Consider the following 15083-nt stretch of genomic DNA (forward strand, 5'->3'; position numbering starts at 1 on the left):
CCACCTGCGCCCTTCGCCTCTCTGTGCCCCTCTGTGTGAGCCCCTCCTCCCAGCAATCCTGCCACGCCCTCCAGGCCTCACAGCTGCCCCGTCTGGGCTTCGAAACACCCGGGTGACTTGGGGTGCCTGCAGGAGTATAGATTTTAGTCTGGCCACCCTGGGTTTGAGTCCCAGCTCCACTGCTCATAGCCGTGTGACCTTGGGCAACTTACTTTTCTCACGGAGCTTCTGTGGCCTCCTATGGAAAAGGGAGATTTGGCTGTTGTATGTACTGTTGAAAGGGTTCAATGTGATGCTGTGTCTGCAGTACATAGCACATTTGAGGTATTCGGATAATTCAGTCGTCCGTCAAGCCCTAAACTCTGTTTTGCTCCTCCTCCCCGCCTCCACCCCTAAAATTCCTGCTCCCATGGCTGTATTCCGTGATTTCCAGGATGTTTATTCTCCTGTCAGCTCTGCCCCACGGCTAGTACACTTGCCCTCCTGTTTCTGACACCTCCTACCCAGCTTCTGTCAGTGTGCCTCGCCCCTCACCTGCGCTTCCAGAAGGATGGGCAGGAGGCAAGTCGAGGGGAGAGTCCAAGGGGAATTTGTTGCTACCGGGGATAGGCTGGCTCCTGGGGGCACTTGGAGATCTGGGTGAGTATTCAGACTTGAACTCCCCACCTCTGCTGGTTCATGCTCTCCCCTCCTCCAGTCTGCCCCCTGGATCATTCCCACCCTGGCTTCCTGAGATCAGCTGTGCTCCAGGATCGCTGCCCCTGCCCGTGGGTGTGCTGGTGGGGCCGCTGTGCAGGAGTCAGTGCGGCTGTGCTCGGGGTGGGGCCGCAGCACCAGGGAGTGACTCTGCATCTGGAGTTGGCAGGGGTCCTGCGCCCTGTGAATGCGCTGTGTGTATGCCTCGGGGTGTGTGAACTGTGCGTCTCTGGGTCCCCGGGTCTGTGGCTGATGTGAGCCCTCGCCCCTGTCTGTTTAAAATCTGCCTGCGTTTTCGGAGCCAGATGGAGCGGGGTCTTCCGCTGCCCCTCCCGTCAGCAACCCCTTCCCTCCAGACCTGGTTTCAGATGCGTGCATCTCCGAGGTTCTCCCGGAGAACAAGGAAACGTTGCAGGGGGGGTGGGTGGATATGCGTCAGATGGAGCCGAACAATGCCGGTGACAGCCAGGCCTCCGCTGGCCTTCAGTGCTGGCTTCGCTTCAAGTCTCTGCTGCCGGCTAATTGGGAGCGAGAGGGGGCTTCCGAGCCTTAGCCGCAGATGGATTTAAAGGAGCAACATAGCGCTGGGCTGCCCTGCCCTTGGGACTCGCTTCCGGGGCTCCTGGTGCGGTCCATCAGAGCAGATGGGGTTCCAGAACACCAGCCCGGGCCATGTGCTGATTGTGCAGAAGCATCACGCTGCCTCCTCCTGGTGCTGCCGTCCGGGGCCCGGGACTTTCCGCTGTGAGTGCCTTTTCAGACAACGGAAGCTGCGGCCAGAGTCGAGAGCTCAGGGAAAAGAGGCGGATTTTTTTTTTTTTTTTAATGAGAATCTTTTGCGCTGTATTACCCTGTCCCAAGTGCTGCCGTATCGGTGCACGGGACCTTGTCCATCAGCCACCTCTTCTCACCTGGCATCGTTCCTCACGTGGCTCTTCTGTCAAGGGGGCATAAGAACAGAGCCTACCTCACAGGGTTGAAGTGATGGTTTTGTTTTTTTAAAGGTTTTTTAAAAAAGATTATATTTATTTATTTGAGAGAGAGAGAGCGTGAGCAGGGGGAGGAGCAGAGGGAGAGGGAGAGGCTCTCCAGTAGACTCTGAGCTGAGTGCAGAGCCGGACGCAGGGCTTGATCCCAGGACCCCGAGATCATGACCTGAGCCAAAACCAAGAGTCGGACGCCCAACCGACTGAGCCCGCAGACGCCCCTGAAGTGACGGTTTGATGAGCAGAGATACCTCCGCGCTTGAACGGCGCCCAGCGCAGAGCCCGCACCGTGCGGTTTACTGCTCTGCGCACGGAGACACGGAGGTGCGTGTTAGCAGCCGCTTGACGGAAAGGACTACCTTGTACTAAGCGTGTGCTGTGTTCCAGGAGTTTTTAACGGTGTCAACTCTGTTTAGTTGCAGCCTGCAACGTGGGTCTCCGTATCCTCCTTTTCCAGACGACGAGAGTGCCTCGGGGGGCTGCAGGACGTGGCGGTCTGTGGCAACGTGAAATCGCAAGCCCCGCCTGACTCCCAGCCCTCTGCTTTTTCTGTCCCAGCTCTTGCCCTTTGGTTAGAAACGCATGGCCTCTCGACGTGTTGAGGAATTTGGACGGAAGGATCCACAGACAGAGGGAGTTAGGTGTGACCTTTCAGAACTGAATCTGTTCCCAGCTCCTGGTTACATTCAGAGCTGTCTGCAGTCAGGCCATGGGACAGAATGACCTGTAGGGGTCCAGGGAGCGTAAGAGCCACAGATGGGCTTGGAGGATGTAGAATTTTCTCCTGGGTAGCATGGGCTTGAGTTTCCTTTCACCTTGGTCTTTCTTTGGGCCTCCTTCGATTTTTAAAAAAGAAAGTAGGTAGACGCTGCGAGGGACTTCCTGACTATCAGCCACATAGGGCAGTTTGGGGAGCCTGAAGGATCAACACAAATTTTCTTCAATTTGGGATGCCTTTTTTTTTTTCTTTCAATATTTTGGTATTTCTGGAATTGGTATGGACCTTGCAATTGAAGCATGCATTTGGGGTAGCATTTTTCCCTCTCAAAAGCTGTCAGCCCATGGATGGTGCCCCAGGCAACCGGTAGCACCTTTAAGGTTAGGAAGCAGGGTGGTTAAACCCTGCCAGTTTGCAGGGGTGGAAGGGAGAGAGGGGCCTGTAAGCAGGCTCTGGTCTAGTTTAAGAAGGCAGAGGGACCCTCTGGTGTTGCTGTGGGTTCGAGTGTGGCTCCCCGCCCCAGAATTCTCCAGTCTGTGACCTGGCTGTGCCCTACCCTCTCCCCGCCCCAACCCTTTGCTCAGCCTCCTTCGCACGTCCCAGGGCTGCTTGTGCGCCTCTCAGCAGTTCCCGAGCCCTCTGCCTCCTTGGGTTTCCCCCATATTCTTAGCTGTTTTTCCCATGCGTCCTTCCTGCTTACTGTTCCGGCACAGTTGAGGGTCAAAGACTTTTGTCCCTTCAAGTTCTCCTCTAGGGACAGAAACCCTCAGTGGGGAATGAGGGGGGGTTTGGTGGGCAGTCTCCCTCTGGGCGTAATTTCTGGAAAAACAGATGGATTTGAATCCCAGCGAGATAATAGCCCTCTTCATACCTTCATTATAGCCGTTACTGGGCTCTTTTATAATTCCCTGTTTACATGTGGGCCTCCACCACTGGGCCCCAAGTTCCCCTCCTGGGCCAGGCCATTCTTATTCATCTCTGTCTCATTTGCTGGGAACCTGGCACCGAGGTGGGGCAGGGGCTGGGGGGGGGGGCTGACTTACTACTGTTGAGTGAATGCAGGGTCTTGCTTCCCATGCCCGTAACATAGCTTCTAGAAAGTACCCCCCGGGTCCCCAGTTCCACTAAAACATTGACCACAGACCACAGTCTGTTCCTTGACCAGATTCTTCGAGGAACTTCCTAGAAGCTATGTTTTCTATGCAGCAGGCCATGTCACCCCACCCCCTGCTTCAGAGCAAATGGCCCCTCTCCAGGAGGGGAAGAAGGGCTGGGGTTTTCCCTGGGCCTTGGATCTCAGGAGAAGGCAATTCTGAAGTCTCCATTTCAAACTGCCTGTTGACACTTTCACTTATATAGCAGAGGCCCTGCTTCCTCTGAGGCCTCCAGGCTGGGCCCCTCGGTGCTGTCTGGCTTCTCCATCTTCTCATGTCCCCTTGAAGCTCTCTTGGTAGCCTCTCTCCTGAACCCTGGCTCAGTGTTAGTCTCTCTTTGGCAGCAGCTGCCTATTTTGGGTTGGACATTTGGCCTCCAGCCCTGCCCCTTGCCTGCGCCCTCTCTTGCTGGATCTGGAGGCGTTGGGCTCCTCCAGAGCCCCTGGACATGTCTGTCAGTCCAGCCCTCCAGGCCTTGCACGATGTGCCCCCTTTTAATGGCTTCCTCCATTTTGCCCCATGCACCCTGGGCCCCGCTGTCCGGCTTCCTCTCTGTTCCCCCACATCTGATGTCTCCCCCTACCCCCCACCTCAGAGGCCATGCCCTCCATGAAACTCTTGCTGTGGCCCCTGATGGGACAAGGCGGTATGGTGCTGGGCACAGCTGAGGCTTGGGACCTGGGACGAAGCGTGTGACCTCTCCGAGCCTCATCTGGGAAATGGGCTGATAATCCCTAGTGCCTCAGAGCATATTAGATGGGACAGAATTGGACCTGAAAGGGGGTTTCTCTGGCTGGAGCAAGGACTTTGAGGCAGAGAGGTGGGGAATGGGGCCTGACGGAGAGAGACCCAGTCAGGTCCCGCAGGGCCGTGAGGACCGTATTAGGGCATTTGGACTCTGTCCCATGGAGCCGGGAAGGACTTCAGGCAGGGGAGTGACAGGACTGGATGTGCATTTTAGAAATAGTTCCCTGGCTGCTTAGTGGAGAATAGGTTAGAGGGGTAAGACCTAAGGCAGAGACCTGAATTAGGAGATTCTTGTAATAATCCCTATGGTGTGGGGTGGGGCGGCTTGGAGAGATATTTGGGCAGAAGAATTGTCCAGGCTTGGTGGGAGGGAGGGGAAGGAGGAGTCAAGGCCAATGCTCAGGTTTCTGGCTTCACAACCTTGGGTGGCCGGGGGCGGGGGAGTGGGGTGGTTGTCAGCGCTGAACTGGGGGGAGTGAGGTGGAGGCAGCGTGGGGTAGGGCTGTGAGCCCAGGATGCTGACCAGTGTCAAGCCCTGGGCCCAGCTCTGCCTTCTTACCCTTGCTGGTGTTTTCCTGCGGCTCCACTTGTCCCACTCTCGTCTGTGGCTACTGCTCAGCCCCTCTGGGACCCCTGGCTTCCTCTCTCTCTTGGGCTCCTGGGGCCTGGCGCACAGTGGATGCCCAGTACAAGTTTGCCTAACCTCGACGTTTCTGCGTCTCCTGCTCACTGGGTTTGATCATAAGAAGGCTGGCCTGGTTGCAACCTCGGCCCTCCTGTAGTCGCTAATTGGGGGTGTGGGTAAGCGTGGCCCCTGAGCTGGGGTGCGACTTGGCCTTCTGGGGAGGTACATCTTCGGAGAAAATGCTCTGCCCCCGCCGGGGGTCCAGCCTGGGCTCACCTGGATGCTAGCTCATGCCGTCCTCCACAGGGCTCTGCAGGGGCCCAGCTTCCGCAGCTGGAGGCCTGCTGGTTCCACAGCATGCCCTGCTATGTCCACGGCACCCCCCTTCCTGTGGCTGCACCTTCTGGCCGGGCACGAGGGGGCACACCCGGCTCTCCCCCTCGCGCAGGGTTGGGCTGTGCAGGGCCGGCTGCTGAGTGTGGGTGTGGCTAGAGGTCAGGGAGGTGTTGGCCTGCAGAGAAACTTCCCTGTCTGGAGAGCCCTTTCTTGAGCGTGCTACCAGACCTCGAGGCTGGCAGTGGGCTGGGTGGCTGGTGTGTGGGGCTTGAGGAGAAGGTCCCGAGACAAGAAAAAGGACTGGGGAGAAGGGGCGCTGCTGGAGCTTGGGGAGCAAGTGGATTGGGCCAGTGGTTCAAGAGGCATGTGGCCTAGAAGGATTTGGGCGAACGGTGGGGGCAGGAGTCCTGGAGGCATTGGCCAGAGTAGGCCCTCTGGGACTCTCTTCTATTTCTTGTCGGAGTTGGAACCTGTGCTGGGTTTGGGGAAAGGCCTGGCCCCCTGGCTCTGGAGGGGACTCTGGGCTGGGACATGCCCTACCCCCCTCAGCTCGAGGTGTCCCTGGGAACAGGCCCCTTCTTGCCTCCAGGAACTGGATGCACTTCCTTTCCTGATCCTGAGCAGAACTCTATATAAGGGAAGGAAACAGTCGAGCAGGCTGGGAGCAAGCGCTGGTGAGGACGGGCGGCCTGGAAGGGAGGGCACAGGCCTGGGAGGAAATGGAGACGGGGTAGCGGCCATCTTTTCCCCAGGAGCCCCCTGCCCAGGGCCTGGGGTTCAGAACAGAAGGCCAGTGTCCTGAGCCACTGAGTCATGCTGGGGTCTGCCTTTTGCAGCCCTGGCTTGTCCTTGCTCCCTGTGCCCTCACCCCGGTAGAGGTGTTCTCTAGCTACCTGGCTTTGCACACGCTCAGTGCACACTCGCCTCCCACTGGGCTTCCGAGCCATCCTGTAGTCCACTTGGCTGGGCCTGCCAGCCTGCCCTTGCCCGGCTCACCGGGGCTGGCTATGGCCTTCTTGCCGGAGCCCAGTGGACTTGTCACGTCAAGTCTGAGGTGCTGGGCTGGCCACTGCCGAGGGGTCTGCTGGCTCTTTCCTCAGTCACTTGGCATGGAGGCTAGATCCTCTGGGGGTCATGGTCTGTATTATTCTTGACCCCTGTGGTGTCACCTCAGCGACCAGGGCTCAGAGGTAGCAACATGCTGGCTGCAGATTCCCCAGGAGGGGCCCAGAGGGGCGGCTCCTGGCTCCCGTGGTGGGGGAGGGTCCACTTGTTCTGTGCAGGGCAGGGAGGGAAGGAGCTGGGGCAGGGGTGTCCTCCTGTGTTGTGGCTGGGGGAAGAGAAGGCAAGGCTGGAAGTCGGGGTCTGCCCAAATGTGCGTTTTGTTAGGGTGGAGATGGGGACCTCTTGGTCTTAGGGTGTCCAGGAGCCCCTTGTAAGTGGGCCTTGGGCCTCCCCCACCTTCTCCCCCTCCCCATTATTAGTATCATTATTACACATCTTCTGCCTGCCTTAAGCTTCTCCCTTTATTTTTTTTTAATTTTTAAAAAATTTTTTTAAAGATTTTATTTATTTATTTGACAGAGACAGCCAGCGAGAGAGGGAGCACAAGCAGGGGGAGTGGGAGAGGGAGAAGCAGGCTCCTAGCAGAGAAGCCTGATGTGGGGCTCGATCCCAGAACGCTGGGATCACGCCCTGAGCCGAAGGCAGACACTTAACGACTGCACCACCCAGGCACCCTGATTCACCCTTTACTTCCCCCTACTCCCTTTCCTACTCAGGCACCTTTGGTGGCTCCCCAGTGCCAGCACCTAAAAGTCTTAACTTCTGTGCTGGGCCATCAAAGTTGCCCGTGGTCCAGCCTGGAAAGAGAGTTTGCAGCCAGTCCTCCTTCCCTTTGTCTCCTTCAGTATGTCCTTTAGTGTCCCTCCTTCCTCCCTTCCCCCAGCCTGTGTCCCAGCCAAAGGGGACTTGTTGTGGTTCTTTCCTCCATGCCGTGATCATGTGATCATTTCTACCTAAAATGCCCTTTACCCATATCCACCTTTTAAAACCCCATCCACATACCAGGTGAGCTCCAGGCTCTGGACCAGGGCTTCCTGCCCTCGCAGCTCTTAGAATGGCCCTGGGTGAGACACCCAGTAGACAAAAGCGATGTGTCCTGGAGGCCGGGCCCAGATATCCCCTCCTCTGCGGACCCTGCCCGGGACCCCTGAGTGCTCTCTGTACTCACAGCCCGGGCACCTCTGTCTGGCCACGGAGGCAGCGTGGCATGCGGGGCAAAGTGGGCATTGGAGTCAGGCAGACCCTGGTGTCTGTCACTTAGCGGCTATGCCGTCTTGGATCTCACAGGATTGTCGAGAAGACGGCTTGAGATCCCGTGAGATGAGGGTGCTCATATCTGCCTCCAGAAGGTCCCAGGGAGTGGAAGGGATAAAATAGTGTGCCTGGCACACAGAGAGCCTCCGACAAAATCTCAGTAACCACTGCTTCTGCCATTCCTCCTACTACGAGCTATTCAACTTTGGGCAATTGCTTGACTTCTCTGAGCCCGTGTACCACAGAGACCTGTCATGAAGACTAAGTAAAATGTATGTAAAGCACCCAGGTCAGTGATGTACAGTAGGGGCTCTGCAAACCCTACTTTCCTTCCCTCTCATGTACCCTTGGGTGTCAGTCGAGAAGGGAGCCTGAAGCTGTGGGGGCAGGGACGTGGAGCAGTTGCCAGCAAGAACGTCAGTGGAAACCGCCTGTGTGTCCATCAAGGATGGGTGGATAAGCACAGCGTCCTGGGCTCCCCCTGCGAACTAGTATGCAGCCCTGGGAAGGAGGCCACTCGGACACTTGCTACAACATGAATGAATCTTAAGGACATGACGCTAAGTGTGATAGCGGCTGGGGCTGCCCTAACAACGCACCCCACCCTGGGTGGCTCACACAACAAATTCATCGTCACCCAGTCCTGGAGGTGGGAGCTCCAAGGTCCAGGCGTTGGCACTTTTGATTTCCTCTGACGCCGGTCCTTGTGTCCTCACATGGTCCTCGATTTTTGCACGTCCCCCTACTGACTCTCTGTGGGTCCTAAACTCTTCCTTTAAGGACACCAGTCAGACTGGATTAGGGCCCACCGATGGCCTCATTGTGACTTGCCCTCTTTAAAGGCCTATTTCTTAATACGGTCATGTTCCAAGGTACTGGGGATTAGGACTGCAGCGTGTGAATTTTGGGTGATATGACTCAGCCCAGAATGCAAAGTGAAATCAGGCAGGCTCAAAATGAGGTGTGATTCCTCTTATGTGAAGTGCCTACAACAGGTAAATTCATAGACAGGCAAGGTAGCTTAGAGTCCCCTAAGCTGGGAGGAAAGGGGGACAGGGTTCTTATTTAAAGGATGTGGGATTTCTTGTTTAGGAAGGTGACATGGTTCTGGAAACCGGTAGGAGTAATGGTTGTACAGAAGCGTGAATGCACTTATCTGCCATTGAAATGTACTCTTAGAAATGGTTAAAGTGGTTAATTTTATGTTGTATACATTTCACCACAATAATAATAATAGCAAGGACTAGCCAGAGATAGGAAAAAAAAAAAAAAAGAACCTTTGCTCAGGATCGTGTGAAATGCTAGAGTCAGAGACTCGAGTGGTTCTAGTTTTGGGTGGGGCAAGGCGGTCCTGTCCAGCCCCAGGCTTTCCTCAGAAGGGCTGGGCAAGTTTAGCAGCCCGGGGTTTTGTGTGACCAAGGCTGACAACTTGAGTCCCTGAGGATGGGAGCATCACCCAGTTGGGGACCAGGTCCTGCCGCTTGCACGCTGGTGAGGTGATGGGGGCTGTGCCAGGTGGGTGCCTGGGTTTTCTCTTGCTCTGCAGAGAGCAGTGCCTGGAGCCCACAGACCAAGATTTCACCTGCAGTGTGACCCTTCCCAAATGATTGACCTGGGACAAGTGTCATGACCTCTTCGAGCCTCAGTTCTTTTCATCTGTAAAATGGGAGCGATATTACTGCAGGATTGGAAGGGCTCAGAGAGACGGGCCTATGGCAGGATTGGCCCCAGCACCTGGCGCTAGGAGGTGCTCAGCGTTGGCGGTGGTTTGACCACTAGTGCTTGCAGGGCTTCCCTTCCTGGGGCCTGAGTGTCCTTATCTTTCCACAAGTGCTTGGTGCACAGCTACTGTGTGCTGGGACCCGTGTGATGAACAGGACGTATGCTCTGCCCTCAGGGCACTTGTTTTCTAGCAGGGGAAACTGATGACAGATAAGGAAACACACACCTGTTTAATTGCAAATTGAGAAACAGTGCCTGTGTGCGTGTATGCGCCTGCGTGCATGACTTTAGGGAGTCAGGGAGGGCCTCTCTGTGGTGGTGTCCTTTTAGTCAAAGCCAGAAGGCTGGGAAGGACCCCGCTAATGCAGACAGCTGGGCTGAGGGCGTCCCAGGCAGAAGCAACAGCCAATGCAGAGGTCCCGACGAGGAACAGAGCTAGCTGTGCTCGAAGGACTGAGAGGAGCCCACCCTTGTGTGTGGCTTTAGGTCCTGGACAAGGGGGATGGACACGGAATGCTGGCGGAGAGGACGGCAGGGCCCAGGGCACGCAGGGAGCCCTTGCCTGGCTGGTTGCTGTCTGGTGCGTTGGACCCTCGTGACCTGGGGGAATCTCCAAGGGTGTGTCCTGTGGTTGGCATTGTGTCCAGGGACCTTTGAAATGCAGAAGACGTTAGCGCATAGGGGACTGATTGATGAATGGCAGGCACTGGTCCTGGTCTGGGCCTGGTAACTCACTCCCCGGCTGCACCCCCCCACCCCCACCCCCCGCTCTCTACCTTGCAGGCTCCAGAGCCAAACGTCTCCTCTGCAGTGGACAAATCGTTACCTTTTCTGTGCCTTACTTTCTTCATCTGTTAAATGGGGATAGTAAGCCTCTACCCCAAACATTTTGAGAGCTCAGGACAGTAGCAGGCGGAAAGCCACATTCCGTGAGCTGTTGTGGTTGGCTATAGCTGTATGGTGATTAGTGTTTACAGGAGCATCGGCATAGCTAGCCAAGAGGGCAGGGGCGCATCTCCGTCTGGAGCCAGACTGCTGGGTTCACATCCTGCCTCCTCTGTTGGGTAGCTCACCGACCTCCGCACGCCTCAGCCTCCTGGTCCATAAAACGGGATGTTGAGGTTGTCGTAGGAACAAAATGAGGGAATTTCTGCGGAGTGTGAATAGTGCATAGCATACAGCAGGTGTGATGGGGGTATCTGCTGCTGCTGCTGCTTTTACCGTTAGGTTTTTCCAAGTGGAGAGATGGAGCATCAGGCCTGCTCAGCACCCAATGTGTAGATGGGTTTTTGGAGACATACAAAGGGAGGAGGCTTACCTGAGGCTGACCTCCTGGGCCTGAGCCCTGGAATCCCGCACTGCCAATGCCTGGGAAGTGAGTCTATGACAGGGCTGGGACCCAGAGCCCCTGCGGACACTCCAGAGTCTGCCCCCTCTGCAGGGGGCAAGGGGAGCGGTCACTGCTGACACCGGGAGTGTGGGGCCGTAGGGCACGGGCCGCAGAGTGGCAGGGGGCCCTGGCTCTCCCTGGCACATTCCAGGCTCCTGAGAGGGTGGCCAGGGGCCAGGGTGCCGGAGGGAAGGAGAGAGCCTTTTAAGGAAACATTTCTCTGCTTACAAAAAAAAAAAAAGAGAGACAAGAAACATTGAAACACACAACAAAGTTAGTGGGCTGGCTGGCCGGCTGGCCTGGAATGCACAGCTGTGGGCGGCGGGCGGAGGAGCTGCTAGGGGGCAGCAGGCCACGAGGGGCACCCAGACCCCAGGCCCTCCGGCTGGGGGGCCACCGCTCCGCTGCAGAGCTCGGTCCTTACGGGAAGCTCTGCCTCAGAGGGAATAGGGAAGGGACCTGGGGTCGGGACACCTGGACCCCCGTTCTTTCCACTGCTGCCTTAGGGTGGTTCTGGGAGAGAGGCCCTCCCACTGTTTCCGAGGACACTGTCCATTCTGCCCCTGCTTTACATGTATCCATAACCTCTCCCCAACTCCCTAAGTCCCCAGACCCTGAATGGAGACTAGAAGCCCCCTTGTGTAGCCGCGTGGGAGGCAGTGGCTGTGGACAGGACTTGCCCGGGTCTGGAGGCTATGGCAGAGCCCGCAGACTCCCTCCTCCTGCAGCGTGGTCCTGCATTCAGGTTCCCAGCCCCACCTGAGCCCCAGCTCCAGCTCCGAAGGAAGGAGCAGAGCAGGGCGCTGCCCTGTGGATTGCACCTGCTCCCACCTAGGGCCTGCAGGACCCCTAAATGATAGAGTGGTGGGAGAGGAGCCATTGGGAACCTGGCCCCATGAGGTTGAAACCTATAGCCCCTGAACAGGGTTAGGGGCAGGAAGGGACAGGGAAGAGGCCACTGCGGGATGCAGGACTTCTGCCCCACAGGTGTTTGGGGGGGCAGTAGTGTCCCCCATGGCTGAGACCTTGTCTAGTGGGCAGGGCAGGCAGGGAACCCTGCAGGCCACAGCCACCTCTGGGACCTTCCCTTCCTTCCCGGTCTGTTCTCCTGGCATCCTCCACCCCACCCCAGGCTCTGTCTCCCCTCAGAAACTTCTTTTTTTTTTTTTTTAAAGATTTTATTTATTTATTCGACAGAGATAGAGACAGCCAGCGAGAGAGGGAACACAAGCAGGGGGAGTGGGAGAGGAAGAAGCAGGCTCATAGCGGAGGAGCCCCTAACGCCGGGATCACGCCCTGAGCCGAAGGCAGACGCTTAACCGCTGTGCCACCCAGGCGCCCCCCCCCCCCAGAAACTTCTAAAACAGTCACTCATGGCTTCATGCTTGTGTGTATCAAGAACCCTGAACTTGGGGGAACATTTGCCCCCATGTTTCCTCGTTCTCTTGAACATAGGGGAGGAGTTTCCCTTCACATTTCATTTTGGGAATCAGAATGCTTGGATTCAAATCGTCACCACTTAACAGCTCTGTGACCTTGGGCAAGTCGTTTAACCTCTCTGTGCCCCCCCTGCACCTCAACCAAAGATGTAATAGTACCTACCTTATTGGATCGTTGAAAAGATTAAATGAGTTAATATGGGTCAAGCATTGATAATAATGCCTGTCATTCCTATAGTCCGTATTCAATGAATGTTAGCTATCGTTCCTTTCTTTTGGCCTCATATATGAGTCTCTCAACAGTCTCGGAGTAATGGTGAGTACAGGACGATACATACTGAGACTCAACTCAGGCTTCTTTGCTGGAGAATGAGTTGGGCAGGAAGCCCGTTGCTACGGGCTCATAGCTCTCGACTGGGTCGAGAACCCAGGGATGCTAAACTCCCAGCTTCTCCGCCCCTTCCAGAGCTCAGGGCACACCGTCACGTGAATCTTGTCCCCCTCTGGGCTGGTGTGTCAAGCCTGGGGATCCCTTGGGCCGGTTGGAGGACAGGACTGGATCAGGTGGAGGGAGGGCCCGGCTGAGGCTGGCTTCTTGTGGGCAGCCAGCTCTAGCCAAGCCTGGAGGCTGTCACCATCACCGCTCTGCTGGGGTGGTGGCTGGAGCAGGGGTGGCCCACTGTTTGAGGAGGCAGCAACCCCCTCTTTGGCGATCCGGGGCTTGTGGCCAGACACCCTTATGCCCGAGGGAGAGCCTCCCCCTAGTCCCCTCTGTGGGCCCCTTGGGTCGGGAATTGGAGCCAAGATTGAGGTATGAGCTCCAAGAAAAACGTGTCCCAGCTAGAAAAAAAGAACACACCGAGTCTCTGATAAAGGGCCCTGCTAATTGTCAGGGTAGTGGTTTGGCTGCCTGGCCTGGATGGGGGGTGTTATCTCAGGGGAGGGAGAAATGCAGGCTCCTACCCCCTCCCTCCGTCTGGAGGCCCTCGTTGCCAGTCCCCACCCTCCAGCAGAGAGGAAGATGAGGGTGGTGTTAAGAATAAAAGCTCGCCCGTAGAGGGTGCTTTCACTCAAGGCTTTCTTTGGAAGAACTGGCAGGGCCCTTTCACCAACCTGCTTCCCACATGCTGTGGGGACCCCAGACTCTGTCTGCAGCTTTGCGTGAGATGCCCTGGCATTGGAGAGAACCTCCTTTCTTTGAGGCCTTAACCATGTTTTTAAAAAATGTAAAACAAATCTTAGTATACTGTAGAACATTTAGAACATAGAGCAAAGAAAAAAAATCCTTCTCATTATGTTAACCCACTGCTACTAAAAATCCTGGTGCACTGATCTCCAGTCTTCTGCATATTTTTCTACAGAATTAAAGAATTGTGATATACGGGACACCTGGGTGGCTCAGTCGGTTAAGCTTCTGACTCTTGATTTCGGCTCAGGTCATGATCTCACGGTTGTGAGATCGAGTCCCGCATGGGGCTCTGCGCTCAGCACGGAGTCTGCCTGAGATTCTCACTCTCCCTTTCCTTCTGCCCCTCCCCACCATGAGTGTGTGCTCACTCTCTCTCTAAAATACATAAATAAGTAAAACTTTTTATTTTTATTTTTTTTAAAGATTTTATTTATTTATTTGACAGAGATAGAGACAGCCAGCGAGAGAGGGAACACAAGGAGGGGGAGTGGGAGAGGAAGAAGCAGGCTCATAGCGGAGGAGCCTGATGTGGGGCTCGATCCCAGAACGCCAGGATCACGCCCTGAGCCGAAGGCAGACGCTTAACCGCTGTGCCACCCAGGCGCCCCATAAGTAAAACTTTTTAAAGAATCGTGATATACATTTCATTTTTGCCTTCTGCCACACACCCCCTACCCGGCGCGATTGCCTGAGGGACCCCCCACGTGGCTGCAGGGTCTTCCAGTGACCTCTCAAGCTGGAGGTTGTCAGTGGTTAAGCTGAGGGAAGGGGTGTCTAGCATGGAGGTGGGGCCGTGGAATGGTCTTGGGAGGCCCTGGTTTTCTGTGGGGATAAAAGATGCTAACCTTGCCCTTTCTCTGTTCTCCCCCCAGGTGGCTGCCCCCTGCATTCCTCCGTCCAGCCATGAATTGGTGGTGAGTGAGAGCCCCTTCCCTACCCTGCTGCTCTCTCTCCCCTCTTTCTTCAGCTCCTTCGTTACAGCTGCCTTTAGACCTAAGCAGGCTGCTAGCCCCAGAGGGTGCTGGGCAATTAGGTAAGGAGGAGGAGGGGGACACTTCCCGAGGCTGAAGCTGGACTGGGAGGAAATGAGTCATGAGGTCCCTTCTGATGAGATGCAGGGCCTCCTATTTCAATTTGAGACTTAAGTCCTTGGAAAAACCCATAAAAGGGCATCTCGCATGCCTCTGGGCCTGGCCAGGTGCCTGTTGTTCTAGGGCCTTCCAGGACCAGGGGACGGCACCTTCTTCTACCTGCCTGGTCTCGGGTCAGGACTCAGGTACCCTTCGGCTGGAGGAAGGGGAATGGATGGCCTGCCCCACAGAGTTCACCTGCCTGGGTAGTGGCTCACATTCAGGTGGCCCGTTCCCTCTCCAGGCCCCTTGGCTGACTCTGCTTTCCGGCTCTGTCTCCATGTCTCCCACCCCTGCCTCCCCCGTCATGCTTCCAGAAAAGTGTGGACAGGGGCAGAACGCCTGTGAGTTGTGGGCTGTGGGGAGAGGGGCCTGTTCCAGACGGATCCCAGCTGGGCTGATGTGGAACACTGGGAACTTTTCCTCCTGGCCCTCTCAGGGCCTTCTCACCCTCCGAAGGCCCCCCTGCTCCCCAGCCCAACGATGGAGGCCGGCAGGGCCCTGGAGGCTGGAGGGGAGGGGTCTGCATGAGTACAGGTGTGTGTGTGTGTGTGTGTGTGTGTGTGTGTGTGTGTAGGAGGGAGGGTGTCACAGAGGGCCCCTATGGGCACAATCCGATTTGCTGATACAGA

General features: G+C 56.2%; 1 protein-coding gene across 6 annotated transcripts in view; it reads left to right on the forward strand.

The window, feature by feature from the left end:
• Positions 1 to 15083, forward strand: part of TNS1 (tensin 1) — a 204151-nt gene that overhangs the window by 77092 nt on the left and 111976 nt on the right. For all 6 annotated transcript variants that reach the window (XM_040640876.1, XM_040640886.1, XM_040640880.1 and 3 more), the window contains one exon: positions 14194 to 14235. In XM_040640876.1, the coding sequence (XP_040496810.1) occupies positions 14194 to 14235 (42 nt within the window). The remainder of the gene's footprint in view (positions 1 to 14193; positions 14236 to 15083) is intronic.

The sequence above is a fragment of the Ursus maritimus genome, unplaced genomic scaffold (assembly GCF_017311325.1).
Source record: "Ursus maritimus isolate PB19 unplaced genomic scaffold, ASM1731132v1 scaffold_1, whole genome shotgun sequence".
In the NCBI taxonomy this organism is placed as follows: domain Eukaryota; kingdom Metazoa; phylum Chordata; class Mammalia; order Carnivora; family Ursidae; genus Ursus; species Ursus maritimus.